At 35.8% G+C, this 16,512-nt stretch overlaps 1 protein-coding gene across 32 annotated transcripts in view; it reads left to right on the top strand.

The window, feature by feature from the left end:
* The window catches only part of Arpp21 (cAMP regulated phosphoprotein 21), a 152,891-nt gene that overhangs the window by 84,114 nt on the left and 52,265 nt on the right, over positions 1-16,512 (top strand). For 20 of the 32 annotated variants that reach the window (XM_087182142.1, XM_087182135.1, XM_087182139.1 and 17 more), the window contains 2 exons: positions 756-985; positions 7,749-7,982. In XM_087182142.1, the coding sequence (XP_087038268.1) occupies positions 756-985; positions 7,749-7,982 (464 nt within the window). Of the gene's footprint in view, positions 1-755; positions 989-7,748; positions 7,983-16,512 lie in introns of all 32 variants that reach the window. The other 12 variants (XM_004857867.4, XM_087182129.1, XM_087182127.1 and 9 more) reach the window with 1 other exon arrangement.

Raw genomic sequence — 16,512 nt, 5'->3', positions numbered from 1 at the left:
AAATTGGAAACCAATGCAAATACAAATTTCATCGAATTTCCCCATACAATATATGCAATTTTGCATACTCTGGTGTATATAGTGTTAACACTATTATTTTCACAAGTTTTCCTATGTAGAAAGGATTACAAGGCTGGTTCCTCTAACTGTGGAGGTTGAATTCATTGAACAAAATTCTTACTATGGGTACAATGACATCTGTGATTTGTACTGTCTCTCAAAGCCTTGGTGAACTCAAAAATATACAATAAAGTTGGAAAATGAATTAATAAATAGCTTCTCTGAACTTGTGTGCACTTTTCCAAGCCAATTATTTAATGCTAAAGTGAAAGAAAAGTTTCTTTATTAGTTGGAATTACTTTTAAAATCATTTAAGCTTCTGAATATTAATTCATTGTTATTTTGAATCAGGAGAACTTATCCCCCTATTATCTCTGCAAAAGAAGTTAACAATTATATTGCATACCATGTTTTTCTACTTGTTTCTCCTTCCCTGGCAGAAGGATCATGTGACATTCTTAGGTTTGGTTTTTCTGTTTGTGCTGCGTGTGTTCTGTGTGACGTGTTATCTGTCTATACATCATAGAACCATTTGTAATACTGTTTGTGAGAGCACAAGGCTGGTTTAATTAAAGGGGTTGACAAGAGTGGTCTTGTGTAGATGACTCTTCCAAGAAGGACCTCACTCGGTACTTTCCCACCCCATGCATGAACTGTAACTGTCTCTGTGCATCTCTCTGGTAACCATGTTCCAGGGGCAACAGAGATGGCTCAGGGAGAACATCCGGGAGTCGACAGAGCAGCTCAGAGAATGAACTCAAGTGGTCTGACCATCAGAGGGCCTGGAGCAGCACAGACTCTGATAGCTCCAACCGCAATCTGAAGCCCACTATGACCAAGACAGCAAGTTTTGGGGGCATCACGGTGCTGACCAGGGGTGACAGCACGTCCAGTACCAGAAGTGCCGGGAAGCTGTCTAAAACAGGTAGTTAGTACTGAATGGGTTTATGTCCTCTGGTATTTTCCAGTTTCTACCCAAGCCATGTGGACACTATTCTCTCTGGCTTGGAGTTAACTAATAACAATGATATTAATTATATTACATCACATTCTGGGAAATTAAAAGATACCTTTTAATCTGAATAAGTTACTGCCTCTTTTTAGTCATGTGGCTATATCAAATTATTGATCTCTGTAATCTTCAGTCTCTTTGCCTATGTTATTTGAATGCATGTGAGTAGACATGCTTACTTAACTAATTTAATTTTACATAATTTTACTTACATAAGTTACTTAAATTCTGCCAGAAGCGTAATTTAAATTTAAATTCAAATTAGATCACTTTTATAAAGATGATTACCATGGCACTTGCACATTGCAACTATTTAATAGAAATTAGCTAGTGTTTTTAAATGTAATACTATGACTTAGTTCTTACAACTATCCTTTAAAGTAATTATAATATTAATAGGTTCAGTTCTTGTATTAGGATGCCCTTAGTATGATCCTGGGCATATGCTTTAACCTAGATGTACTTGTTTCCTCACCTATGGATATGGAAATAATAGTACATATTTTGCAGGATTAATATGAAAACTAAATGCCTTGATATACACAAAGCAACTTGAATAATGCAAGCAAACTATATGCACCCAAGAAACACTAATAATTATTCATTTTCATTATTCCTAATTGAGTTTTTCATCCCTGCTTTGCAGACAAGGAAAATGGGTCTCTAAGAAGTTTGAAATTTTCAAGTTGCTGAGGGCATGTATCTTTTTTTTTTTTTTCTGTTTTTTTTCCCCCAAGTGAACAGTGATGTTTTGAGATAGGTAATTTAAATTAGTACAGATGATCCCTAGGAGGTGAGTGATGAGGAGTGGTGAGATCTAGGAGAACCACTAAGTTGAAGGAATTTTAACCTAATAGAAACACAATGCTTTGTTTTGACTCAAAAAAGCAGATGCCCTGACTCTGACTAGGTAGAGGTTTGAGAGTTGTGTTTTAGTGACATGGCCTCGGTGTCAGGATTTAGGTGGAAGGGCAGAAGAGATGGGCCTGGAGCAGGAGGTGAGTGGGCAGGGCAGTGAGGACATGGTGAATGGAGAACCCATTGCCATTTAGACATTCACTGACCTGGCCTGTGAATACTTTCCCAATCATCCTTCGAACTCATGCTGGGGCTGGAAGGAGGGGGATCTGCAATATCTGTGTCATTATGCTGATAGTTTAACATAATTATGATGTTGACAAATTCCTCCAAAGAAATTAGCTCATGTTTTCCTACATAGGAAGAAAATTAATAGCATTTAGTCAGAGCCATGAGTATGTTCTTATAAGAGTGCTCCTTGGAAAGATTCAGGTGGGCTTATGCTCTCTTCCTATGAATTTTATTCACCAATTGTTGAGTCCTTCATTTCTTACTCTAATTAATTGCTCTCATATCCTGCTATTGCAACAGCTGAAGTCAAGAAAATCCACTGTGGTGCTCTTGAACTCTTGTAAACTAAGAAAGGTTAAATAGTTTTAAATCTTAAAATGCAGAAACGAAGTACTTTAAATGGTACACTTAAAAATTCCAGCACACCAAAAGAGCTCTTAAGATTTTAAAATCAATCATCATTTTCCATGCACCAATCTCCAATCACTTCCAAAGCGAAGCTCTTTGGAAACATTTAAAACACTTCAAGGATGCTAAAATGCCATGTTCTTTGTAGAATGATTACAGATTGTAAGTGCTTCAGACATTTTTTTAATCTTTTAATTTAAGTTTCTCCATTTGAAAGCTTGTCAAGGTGCAGGTATGGCAAGGGGAAAAAAAAAATTAAAGGAGATCAAGGTAGATGTCAAAACAAACTTACAATTTCCCAAGATGGTTTTATGAAGTAAAGTTGTCAGTTTTATTGTTGTGGAGGTTCAGAACAGCACAAGTTTCCTTTTTTTTTTTTTTTGCCTCATTGTTCACACTAAAATTGCAAACTCTTTTTTAAACCTTTCAGAAACCAAGTATGGAGTGTGACATTTGAGTTACTGTTCTCCTCCTCTAATTACACAGGTTCTGCCTTTAAATAGATAATAATGAGACTTTTTCCATGTCAGAAACACGTTTTCCTACATTTTAGTAAAAAGCATATTAATGTCATCTAAACATAGAAGCACATTCTTATGAAGCCTGGGCTGCCTACCAGATAGATACCCAGCAATTGTCCACGAATGTAGATGATCCCTTTGCATTCTCCTTGTGCAAAATTCTTGACTGATACTTATGGGGTAACCTCAGTGGAGACTGGCAATGTAGTTGAGAAATAAGATTAAATTTGTTCATTCCTGTGTTGGTCCCATGACACTGTTTTATTATCCATCCTCTTCCTTGAACTCTAGAATAGGGGTCCTCAACTTTAGCTGCATCCGAATCACCTGGATGTTGATCATGGCCCCACCTCCATGGGTTCTGAGTCAGTAGGATGAATGGGGCCTGAGAATGTGCCTTCCTAATAGTTCCCCAGTATTAGCTGGTAATGTTTGTTGGACAACCATGCTTTGAAAACAACTTCTCTGGTGATGTAGGATGTCCTTTTGTTTTAACAATTTTACAGGGTGTAATAAATTACTCTCTAGATACAAGAGCTTTCTTGCTGTTCTTACATTCTTTGTCTATATCACAGGGTATTTTTGGATTCAATGAAAGATATTTCATCTTTGACTACTTCTTCTTCTTCTTGTTTATTTTTGTTACTACATATCCTGGATATTTTCTTTCTGCTGTAATTTTGGAAGCTTCAAATTATTCTACTGAACTCTGATTCCCTAAATCTGGAAATATTTTCTTGAATTATTAATTCAGAAATAAAATTTTATTCTGTTCTTAAGGACATAATGCACAATATGGGTAAACCGTCAAAGAAAACTTTACTCGTAACAGTTGAACTAAGGGTTAATGGTATTACCAGAGAAGGGGGACAAATTTAGTTGTACTGAATCAAAAGGCAGGAGAATTTTTAAGCACTGGAATAAACGTGGAAAACTTTTGAAATATGTTAGGAATGAGATTCCTCAGTGTGTTTAAGCAATCAGTTTGTTAATGTGTTAGCTAATTAGTGCTTCTGGAGATTAGATTCCTAACAACCCTCCCACCCTACTTGGCCCTAGGGAAACTTGGGATCTATCTTTCTTGATGATTGCATTTCAAAGGCTTGGCTCCTAGGTCTTCAAAAAAGATAATTCTGGACTGTAAAGCTGGCTAGAAGCTGGGAGATTTACCAGTCTTTCACCAGGCACCTTAATGAGTTCTTTCCCTCTGCACAGCTGCCTCTTAGGGCACACTTTCAACTACTGAGCATCCCATTGTAAGTAGCATGGACTTTTTATCTAGTATCTTCTAGAACTTGACATAGATTTGGTCAAAGCCTTGGCCCTAGCTGGATTGTACTAAAATGACTGAAGAGTAAAAATTGACCACAGATTTAGAGTTTGTTCCATGGAATTGGCTTGACAGGTTTGAGCTCAGACTCCACCACTCACTAAGCGAGCTTTGGTAAAAGTATCTGACATACCTGAGAATCAGTTCTCACCTTTGAAATGATGTTGCTATGACAATTAGGTAAGACTCTTCCTATGGAGTGATTAGTACAATGCTTGTCACATAGACATACAGTGTAAATATTTGCTGTGGCTATCCTTAAACCTCTATTGAAGAAAATAGAAAAGAAACAATTTTAACTCTCAGCCCTTAAAAATCCTAAATTTTTCAAGTGTCAATTTCAATTTATTTAAATCTTTGAACCCTTTGAATCTGGTGCCTTTTGTTGTAGCATCCATTTTTCTCAAATATTTCCATAGCGCTGGCTATATGTAGAATATTATTCTACCTCATCTAGATGATTGATTCTTAAGAGTCCAAAGCCAGTTATAAACTGACTGGAAAGGCCAGTGACTAAGCTCCAAATTCGTTTATTGCTGAGCCACCACTTCAAGGAAATATGACTTTCTATCTTTGCAAGTGTTGAGAATTTAAACCAATTTCAGTTTTCCTCTTTCTTTTAACCTGTGAAATCAAATCATTTACATTGTCTCATTCTCCTTCCTATTGATGCCACTACTTTCCCCCAAGATGACAGAAGAAATTTTTCTAAATCAGTGATAAATCATCATCTATCTAAAGCCAAAATTATCTCACTCTTTGGTTTGAGTGTGTCACTTCAGCCTGCATGCACCCCCACCAACACACACACATCCATGCCATCTCTAGCTCGCATTTAATCAGATTTCAGATGTGCTTCATAGACCCTACCTCTTCTCCATAGCAAACTAACTCCCCAGCCTTGAGGTGAGTTGAATCTTCCTTGTGGCATCATTTCTATTGTTGCTGCTATTGGTTGGCTCCTCTCTAATGTACAGGTTGTCGTCAGATCATTCACAGCAGGTCCATCAACAATCAGTGCAGTCTGTATTAGCACTATGACCTCAGACTCATAATTTCAGTAGTTTGATCTCAAAAGTATTGCATTTTCAGCATCTTTTTATACCCTTTATTTTTCTCCCCATACACTATTCAGAACCTCTTCAACATTCTAAGCCTTGTAGATGGAGCGTCTTGAATTAACCTAAAACATTACCATTAATAATAATCAAACCATGGGCAAAGCAGAAAGATGCCCAATTGAGAACACTCACAAGAGTCTATGATATGTATCTGTGCACACTTTCAGGAGGCAATGCAGGGTCATTGTGAAAGCTTGGGCGGTAGACTAGTCAATATAGATCAAATCCCAGTTCTACCATTTTATATCCACTTGAGCAGGTTGGGTTTCCTAACTTCTCTATATTCACTTTCCCTATCTATAGAGGCAGAAGTAGTATTTATTGCCAAAGTGTTTATTCAAGTGTTTATACATACTAAGTGCTCACTAACTACTACTACTTCCTCTCAAAAGTTATCAGACTCTCAGGTTGGGGATTTAGCTCAGTAGTTTCCACCTGCTGTGCAAGCACAAGCACCAAGTTCCATCCCAGGTACCAAACAAACAAATAACAAATTTATCAGACTCTCTACTTGCCCTACAACTCTGCAATTTCATTTTCATTTTATTTAAAAATTTTTCCAATTTAATCAGATGGCAATTTTTAGAATCTTGAAAGAATTGCATATATTCTTGACCTTTCATGAGATAATGTATTTTTAATATTTATGGGCCAATGATTTAATAAATATTTTTATTACATCCTTGCCATCTATTGTGTAATATAAATCATCTATGTGAATTTACATTATTAGGAATTTTGCCTGGTATATTTTTTCTTTAATGCTCTGGTTAATACTTAGTACCCAGGATAGCCAAGCTTATTGATGCTGGAGCTGCATGGCTCTTGCTACACTGAAAGACAATGAGTGTCCAAGGAACACGAACATGTCAGATATTTCTTTCTTTGTTCACAGTGGAGGGCAAGAAGAATTAATTATGGATAATTTCCACTTGGAAAATTCTATACACTGTCCCAGTTCCCTACATATTATAGAAATCTACAAATATTCCTAATATTTGCATTCCTCTACGTCCCCTGAAGGATACTCAATCTTATTTAAAGGATAATTAATTATTATGAAGGCTAGACCCTTCTTGTTCCAGCTTGTGGCTGTGTTAATAAGAGTTCTTCAAATATGTGAAACACAGTACAGCATTTTCAGCTTTTAAATATATGACATTAACAAGAAGAATAATACCCACCATCTATTTGTCACAGAGTTTATTCCAGGCCCAACGTTTGATTGCCCACACCCTTTTTGTCTTAAATCCTTAATATCCTAAGTCAATGTTGTTCCATCTTTACAAAAATAAAACTAATATTTAGTAGTTTAAAGTTGTCCATGTCAGAGGGTGCAAAGGGAGGGCAGGGGAATGGGGAAAAAATAAGAACCAAAATATGTCATGTAAAGGTACAAGCACCCAGTGATGAATGTAACTGTGTTGTATACCTAAAATGTACCAATAAACTTAATGGGAAAAAATAAAAAAATAAAATAAAAATGAAGAACTTAATGCACTGCCAAGTGTACAAAAGTAAAAAAAAAAGTTCAAGTCCTGATTTATGAGTTTCTCCCTGATTTTCAGTCTTACATGTGTTCTCCTGAACCATTCTACTCCTTAAAAGAGAAACTATTTGATTTTTAAATTTTTTCACTCATACATCACAAGAATGATCCAGGTTTTCTACTTATATGTGGGAAAATAAGGTGGCTTCTCACTATGTACCTTCAAAATTCAACTATATGGGTTTTGAATAAATAGTACTTAAGAACCAAGCATGTGGCCAGTGTATCTTAGGACTTCTTATGTTGTAGTCTCTTTACTCCCTATCCTATTCCTGTTGTTCTTGTCATTTCAACACAGACACTTCTATGGCACTAATAACTCAAGGATATGGGAATTTGCTAGTGCTGAGTTCAGAGCATTAAAGTAGCATTTGCCAATTTATCACTTAGTGATATGTGAAAAGGCTGAAAGAGAATTCATTGTTAGTCCCTGTTTTCTTAGAAAAATATGTTTTCTTAGACACATCTGAAAAATAATAAAGATCTCAGTAAAATGTGAACCCAACATATGAAATGGGTATTAGCTAATCTTGTCCAGCAACATGTGCCTCAAATACTTTAAGGACCAGTTATAGAAAAGTAAGCCTGTAGACACAATCTGTTTTCTTTCCTCTTCCCTGTGTACGCAATGATCTGTTAATTCCTATCCCTTTGCCAGGTTCTGAGTCTTCCAGCAGTGCAGGTTCCTCAGGATCGCTGTCCCGCACCCATCCACCCATCCAGAGCGCACCCCTGGTCTCAAGTGTGGCAGCTGGCTCATCTGGCTGTGTATCCTATCCAGAGAATGGAATGGGGGGCCAAGTCCCTTCCAACAACACCAGCTACATCCTCCTTCCACTTGAAGCTGCAACAGGCATCCCGCCCGGAAGCATCCTTCTTAATCCACACACAGGTTAGTTTCTATCTGTTTTGACAGTGATACAAGGTTAACAGAAGTTTGTTCTTGTGTTAGATTTTTAATAATTTGCTAGCAAGTTTTTGAAAATTTATGAATAGAAGAGCTGAATGCATGTGCTTGTGTATAGCATCTTTGTTTAGGAAGAGCAAACTTACAGCTGTATGTATACTTTCATATCTATATAAATACAGATATTGGTACTTCCCTGAAGCATTCACTTTTCTCTCTGTCTTTTCTTCTGACCACTATATATTATCTCATATATTCCTAAGAGATAAGGCCAGATATAAGAGTTTAATGAGCCAGGGTATACTGATTAAAACTGTGTTTCTTGGATCTAATCCTTCATTAGCTCATATTAAATCAAAACATTTTTTTGCATGCAAAGATATCTCAGAAACTTGAGAAATCAATTAGGATTTACATTGTGTCCTGAAACATGGAAGTTGCTTTTTTTTTTTTGTACCTGAGATCAAACTCAGAACCTTGCTCTTGAGAGTTAGGTGCAGTGCCACTGAGCTAAATCCCCAGCCCTAAAAGTTGCGTTTCACCTTAGAACTTACCAAACTCCTATGGGGGAATAAAGGATAGTGGTGATGAAGAGAAAATTTTATGTATTTCAGGGATAATAGGTTTACACTGGTTTTGGAAAACTATTCATTCCATGATTATAGTCTCTTCAATGATGAATGAACATTAATTCTTTAATTTTGAATTTCTCTAGTGGTTCAATTAATTTCTACATTAATTCCAAAGGACCTAGGGCATTTAAATCCTAACATTAGCAAATAAACTGTGGAACATCTGTTTTAGGGAAGAAACCTCTCAAATGCCCCAAACCTAATTTGGCAATATATGGAGACATTCTGATTATCATTACCTAGGGAAGGAGATGTTACTGGCAATTAATAGGAGCCAGAAATGCTATTTATCATCTCTCAAAAGCACAGGACAGTTCTTCTCAACAGTGGGTTATGCAGTCCAAACTAGCAACAGTGCTGTAGTTGAGAATGCTTGGTTTAGAAAGCTTGGTGTTGATGAGTCACTTCCTAGGAGACCTTTAGAAGAGATTTTTTTTTAAAAAAAATAGAATTGTTTCATGATGGATCTGAGATTTAGTTTAGATCACTTCAGAGTTTCTTCTGCTAAGCTTGAAATTGTAAAACTAGATGAATGTCTCATAAAGTTGATCTGACTCAATCTTCTCACATACAGAGTTCCACTAACAATTAGAAAATTCAGAGAAACAAAAAACTGTAGTAAAATACTTACTTAAATAATTGCCACATTTTCATAAAACATATGGCACATTCTCAAAGCATGATGTTTGACTGAGACATTTTGAAAATGCCATAAACTTGAGGGGAAAGAAGACATAATCATTTTATTGAAAACCATTTGAAAGTCCCAGATTAGATATTTCTCAGGAGGGTTTTGTATTGCCTTTATTTTATATAGATTATTGTATATAAAAGAAAGGAAATTGAAAGAACACCAGGATCATATTTATTACTCTGGGCACTGATCAAAGTATGTTCTGACGCTGTTGGTTTAAATTCTTTCACTTTTAATTGAGACAGAGGGGTTGCAGAAAAAATACACATTAAACATTTATTTTGAATGATTTGTTTTAAGCAAAATTACAATGTTTCAAAGAAACTCAGCAGAGTATTTTTAGGGTACAATGCAGGAATATTATTTGTAATGATAGCGTGGTCCTGTGTGTGAATGTGTGTGTATTATCATCTATAATCTTGTTTATAGAAAGAAAGAAATACAGTGCTGGTGCCAAATTCCAATTCTTATTTATTGGATGGAGTCACTAAGAGCTGTTATCAAAATATCTCTTTTGAAAAACGATCTCAACTAAAGAAAAGGATATAATAATACTGTTGAGTGGCTTCTCCAGACATTTGTCTGATCTGACAAATGCTAAACTTTAAAATATCCCTGAACTAGAAGAAAACCATATTACTACATTTATAAGATAGTTGAGTGATGAGATTCAAGGTGAATTACTATGGTCTTCTTTGTAGAATGTATTTATTTTTATAAATTGAAATATATATAAATATATATAGAAACAGTTCATGAAACAGTTAATTTTGTAAAAACCCAAGTTGTCTTCCACAACTGAAGAATAAATTATAAATCTGAGGACAAAGGGAAGAATTTAGAAATGTTTATTGGAAATAAAAAGAAGGAAAAAACCTCTTGGTGGATATCCAAGAGGGGAAAGAAATCCAACCATGCTTTCTTTTTTTTTTTCTTTCCAGTACCAGGAATCAAACTCAGAACCTTGTGTTTAGATGCAGGGGTGGTACCACTGAGCTAAGTCCCTGGCCCCCAATCATTCTTTCTTGGCCTTAGCTTTGTGTAGATAGATGAGCATGGGGGCTTGGAAATGAGTTCAAAAAGAAATCAGTTATCTTGTATAATTCCTCAAAGTCCAGGTCTAGAGGCAGAAAGGAACTGTTAAGCCCATTCTCAGGCCCTGGACATCAGTCTTCCTTCTCAGAGGAAGAGTCTTAATTTCTCTATTCTCATCCCAAGGCTTTATCTTTCGTTCTTGTATTTAAAGTTGCATCTCTAAACCTGGTTTAACTACTCCCAATAGTTCTTAACCTGGGTGGATTATTTTCTTTTACATATCTTGCTTAACTCTTCCACTCCACTTTATCTTTGGCTTCTGTAACTGCCCACTTGCAATAGCTGGACTCAGGGTATATGTGCATGTCAATATATGTGTGTACTAATCTGTTATTTGACCTCTGCTGTTGAAAATGGCAGTCCGCTTCTTTGGGTTGGAATTTATCTTTCAGTGTCAGCACTGGGAACTTGCAGAAACCACACCTATCACCCTTTCCTAAATACTTTTCTGTGAAGTACAGTACATGACAGGAATATTTGGCTGTTAGGAGCCAAGACACATGACTACTTTGCTTCTCACATGAATTGCCTTTGGGTTCATTTCCTTGTTATTAGCACATTTATAAGCTCCTTGTAGAAAGGGACAAAACTCAGGTATTTTGTTTTATATCTTATTTTTCCTTTCCTCAGAATGGATAACAAAATTTTAGCTCAAAAATTTAGTTCAGGTAGTCAATAATTATATAGTATTGAAACATTACTGCCAGTTTTATGTGTTGACTGGAGAGTGGAGCAATTTTTCACCTAATGTCATACATTTGAGAGGGTAGTTCATGTATAAAATTTTAATTGATGGAACATCAGTCTTAAGCAAGAGTAAGACAAACAATAACTTACTTCTGGCAATCATGTGTCTACTAACTGAAACAAGAGTGGAACTTCCTTTGTGAATACAATTGACTCAACTCTTACCAAGTACTAAATATTTGGCATGCTGAAAACAGCCTCAACCACCTAAACCAACCTCAACTAGAGTTTTAATTTTATTTGGAGTATCATTTGCAAAGTTATCTCTCTATCACATGTTCATTTTTGCAAAGCAAAGCTGAACTTTTGGACTTCTAATTTTTGGACTGGATCTTTCCTCAGCTGTCTTGAACCCAGTCACCTCAGGGAATTTTAGAAGAAAGTTCATCTTTATTGGGCTATTTTATTTCATCTCAGGGCAACTTGGAAATGCTAACAGGGATTGGCATCCCTGAACTATTAGTTAATGCCTTTGCATGTTGTTTTTCCATTTCACTTTGCCTTTGTCTTGCACAGATTCATGACTATGTTATATAAGGGCATGCCATCTGCAAAGACCTCACACTCAGGAGCTTTTAGGTGCTTTTCTCCTTCTGATCCTCCAGATGGGTTTCAATAATGCTGTACTTTTTATTTGTATCAGGACATCTAGCATCAATTTATCCAAAGTGCTTCCACATTTTTCTTAAATGTGCCATGACACTTATGTGTGCTCTCTCTCTAAAAATAACCTTGAATGGTCTGAGTAATTCTTGCCTGCCACAGGTAGTAGCTCCTTTATCATTTGAACATTACCTTCTAAACACTAGCAAAGGGAAATCTCCTTGACTCCCCCATTCTCTTTTCAAATAATTGCCCCTCTGAAAAGTGTACTCTAGAAATGCTTTGGTATTAAAAAATAAGAGCATATGACTTTACTTATGTGAATTGCCAGTGGATCCATTTCATTTTTTTCTTTTTTTAATCATTAAGTTTATGGGCACATTTTAGGTATACAGTATAATGGCATTCATCATTGGCATCTTGTACCTTTACACAATGTATCTTTGTTCTTATTTTTTCCTCATTCCCCTTCTCTCCCTTCAACCACTCTACCCCTCCCTATTTACAAAGACTTTGTTTCCGTTTTTTCCTTTTCTCATATTTATTCCTTTCCCTTCTTTCCTTTTTCCTACCCCACCCACTTCCCCTTCCCCTTTGGAATTTTTCTTCCTATTTCATATTATTTATTATACATTTTGATTCTCATTTACACTTTCAGTTTCTCACAACAGAGAAACTATTTGGTGTTTACACATTTGTGTCCCATTTATTTCACTTAAGAGTATGGGCTCAATGTACATCCATTTAGCTATAAATGTCTCTAGTTTCTCATTCTTTATTGCTGAGCAGTACTTCATTTTATTAAAAAAAAACCCACATCTTCTCTATCCAGTCTCCAACTGATGGGCAGTTGGGGTGTTTCCAAGTTTTAGCTATTACAAACTGTGCTGCTATAAACAATGGGTGCACATATATTGTTGTGACCTAATTCTTTTAATTCTTTTGGGAAAATACCCACCATGGGAATAGATGGGTCAAATGGGACCTCAGATCCTAGTTTTTTGAGGTATCTCTATACAGATTTCCACAGTGATTGCACCAGTCTGCACTCCCACCAGCAGTGGAGAAGTGTTCTTTTTCCCTACAACCCTGTGCCAGCATTTGTTATTGGTTGATTTCATGTTGGCAGCCATTCTTTCTGGAGTGAGGTGGAATCTCAGCATTGTTTTCATCTGCATCTCTTGAATGACCAGTGATGTTGAACATTTTTTCACATATTTATTTGCCGTTTCTACTTCTTTGTCTGAGAAATGTCTGTTCATTTCAGATGCCTATTTTTGGATTGGGTCTTTAAATTTGGGAGGTCTGATTTTTTTAAGTTCTTTATAGAGTCTAGATAGTAGACCTTTGTCTGAGGAACAGCTGGTAAAAATTTTTTTCCCACATTGTGGGTTGTCTCTTCACACTGCTGGTGAGTTCTTTTGCTGTGCAGAAGCTTTTTATTAAGATGAGATCCCACTTGTTAATTCATTGTGCTAGTTCAAGGGCAACTGAGGTTCTGTTCATGAAATCTTTTCCTACGCAAATGTCTTCAAGAGTTCTACCTAACCTCTCTTCCAGCCAGTTTAGTGTTTCTGTTTTAATATTTAGATCTTTGATCCATTTCAATTTTAGTTTAGTGCATGGTGAGAGATTTAAGTCAAGTTTTAATCTTTGGCAAGTGGAAACCAGATTTTTCCAGCATCATTTATTAAAGAGGCTATCTTTCCTCCAGTGAGGGTGTCTGGCTCCTTTGTCAAAGATGAGATGACGGAGTGTGTCTGGAGTTCTTTCTGCTTCTTCTAATCTATTCCACTGGTCCTCTGGTCTGTTTGTTTTCCAGTATCATGTTGCTTTTATCACAGTAGTTTTGTAGTTTAGTTTCAAGTTGGGGATTTTGATACCCCCTACCTTATCTCTGTTGCCTAGAATTACTTTTGCTATTCTAGGTCTCTTCTTGTTCCAAATGAATTTTTGGATTGTTTTCTTAAGTTCTGTGAAGTATGCTGTTGGAATTTCAATTGGGATTCCATTGCATCTATATAGCAGTTTTGGAAGTATGGTCATTTTCGCTATATTGGTTCTTCCTACCAAGGAACAATGGATGTCCTTTCATTTTCTAATATCGTCTTCCATCTCTTTTTACAGAGTGCTATAGTTTTCAGAGTAGAGGTCTATGATTTCTTTTATTAGTTTGATTCATAGGTATTTCACTTTTTTGGATACTATTGTGAAAGGAGTTGTTTCTCTAATTCCTCTCTCAGTGAATCTGTTGTTTCCCTATAGGAAGGCTACTGATTTTTGTAATTTTGTAATTTTTGACTTTGATTCCAATTTTCTGTAGGGTTTTTGTCCTGAATGTGTGTTGGATTTTGTCGAACATTTTTCCTGCATCTATTGAGATGATCATATGGTTTTCATCCTTAGCTGTGTTAATACAGTGTATTACATTTATTGCTTTGGATATGTTGAACCATCCCTGCATCCCTTAGATGAATCCCACTCAGTCAGAATGTACAATCTTCTTGATGATCTTCTACATTCTGTTTGCCAGTATCTTATTGAGAATTTTTGCATCTATGTTCACTAGTGAGATTTGCCTGTAGTTCTCTTTTTCAGTTGGGTCTTTCTCCACTTTTGGGATCAAGGTGATGCTTGCTTCCAGAAATGAATTTGGGAGTATTGCTTCCTTTTTAATTTCATTGAAGAGTTTAAACAGTAATGGCAGTAGTTTCTCTCTAAATGTCTTGTAGAATTCAGCAATGAAGCCATCAGGACCCGGGTTTTTCTTTGTTGGTAAATTTTTAATTACGCTTTCAATTTCTTTGATTGACATTGAATTGTTTAGAATTTTTAGTTCTTCTTCATTTAACTTTGGTAATTCATATGTATCTAGGAAACTGTCTATTTCTTCTGTCTTTTTCCATCTTATTGGCGTATAGGTAAGCTTGGTATTGATGATCCTGTGGATTTTTTCTGGGTCCATTGTAATTTCACCCTTTCCATTCCTGATTGGATGGATTTCGGCCTTTTCTTTCCTTTTTCTGTTAAGGTTGGCTAAGGGTTTGTTAATTTTGTTTATTTTTTTGAAGAACCAACTCTTTGGTTCATTGATTTTTTTTTTTTTGTATCATTCTCCTAGTCTCCATTGCATTGATTTCTGCTCTGATCTTTATAATTTCCTCCCTTGTATAAGCTTTGGGTTTGTCTTGCTCTTCTTTTTCTACAAGCTTGAGGTTCACCAGTAGGTTGTTCATATGAGCTCCTTCTGTTTTCCTAATATGAGTATTCCCTGCTATGTATTTCCCTCTCAAGACTGCTTTCATTATGTCCCATAAATTCCAATATGTTGTATTGGCATTGTCATTTAATTGCAGAAACTGTTTAATTTCTTCTTTAATTTCCTCTGTGACCCATTGGTTGTTCAGGAGTATGTTGTTCAATTTCCACATGTTTATGAAAGTCTTATTTTTTTTGCAATTGATCTCAAATTTCATTGCACTATGATCTTATATTATACAGGGGATAACTTCAGTTCCTTTGCATTTACTTAAACATGTTCTATGAGCAAGTATGTGGTCTATTTTGGAGAAGGACCTGTGTGCATTGCTAGCACATTTATAAGGTCTTTGAAGGAAAGGGCCATACTCAACTTTTCTGGATTGATTGAATTTTTTGCCTCCCTGGAATAAATAACAGTTTTTGGCACTGTGCAATCACTCAATGATTGTATATAATTGGAATAATATTTACTGCCCATTTTACCTGTTGTTGTGGAGTGTGGATCAGTTATTTATCTAATGTCATATGTTTGATAAAAATGAGTACTCTATATTCAATTTTTTCCTCTGCCCCATCTTTGAACTCCAAGCACTTCAGCTTGCTTCTGTCACTGCACTCGTTCACCTGTGCATCAAACCTGCTGCAGTTTGCACGGTCTACATGTGCAGCATCTGACCCAAAAACCTCCTCCTTGAGGCTGAACAGGCCAAAGACCAGCCAGTCTTTTTTTCTTTTTTGGTCTTCAGTAGCTTCCGTTTAAACTAATTGTTTGTATTCTGTTGTCATTTTATTCAGTTTGGTAGAAAACAGAATACAGAGAGGCTGTTATTATTTGACTTGAAAACCAACCTTTCCTTATCCTAGGACTCTTTAGAATTTTTTTTGTCCCTTTTGGCCACTTCTTTGGCATCCATCTTACTTCTTCCATGTTCTACAGTTCTGTCTGCTTTCTTTGGTGAGCATAAAGGTCAGTCTTTCATATTTTCTTCTCTTTCTAGATCTTACTATCTCTCTCTACTTAAGCAAATCCTTAGTATGTTTTATATGCAGTTATTTAGAACAATCTCTTTTATCTCATAGCACATTCATTTGTCATATTTCCAATAGAAGATAGGTAACTTTTCAAAAAAAGTATCTGAATATGCTCAGGTTATGTTTTAATCCCAATTATAGGCAGTTTTTCATACTTATTACTAGTGAGAACCACAAGTTGTATAGTAATATAGTAAAGGTCTTTTCTTTTGGCTTTCTGGCTTGTGTATCTATTTGTGTATATATACATGTACGTGAGTGAACACAGAGTGATATTGGTTTTGCAATAATTTCTTCTTACTGTAGAGATTTATTTTTAAAGTAATAAAATCTTCCTTTTGTCTTTCTAAACTACAAAACAAAAACTGGAAAAGCAAATATTAGGACAATAAATAGGCTAAAATAATTTTTCTTTTGAAGTAATTTGTATCGATTTCCAAATTGCAAGCTT

The sequence above is a fragment of the Heterocephalus glaber genome, unplaced genomic scaffold (assembly GCF_053883595.1).
Source record: "Heterocephalus glaber isolate CG9 unplaced genomic scaffold, H.glaber_assembly_v1.0 deba00001472, whole genome shotgun sequence".
NCBI classification, from domain to species: domain Eukaryota; kingdom Metazoa; phylum Chordata; class Mammalia; order Rodentia; family Bathyergidae; genus Heterocephalus; species Heterocephalus glaber.
The sequence above is the reverse complement of the archived record's forward strand: the minus strand, read 5'-3'. Positions and strand labels throughout refer to the sequence as shown.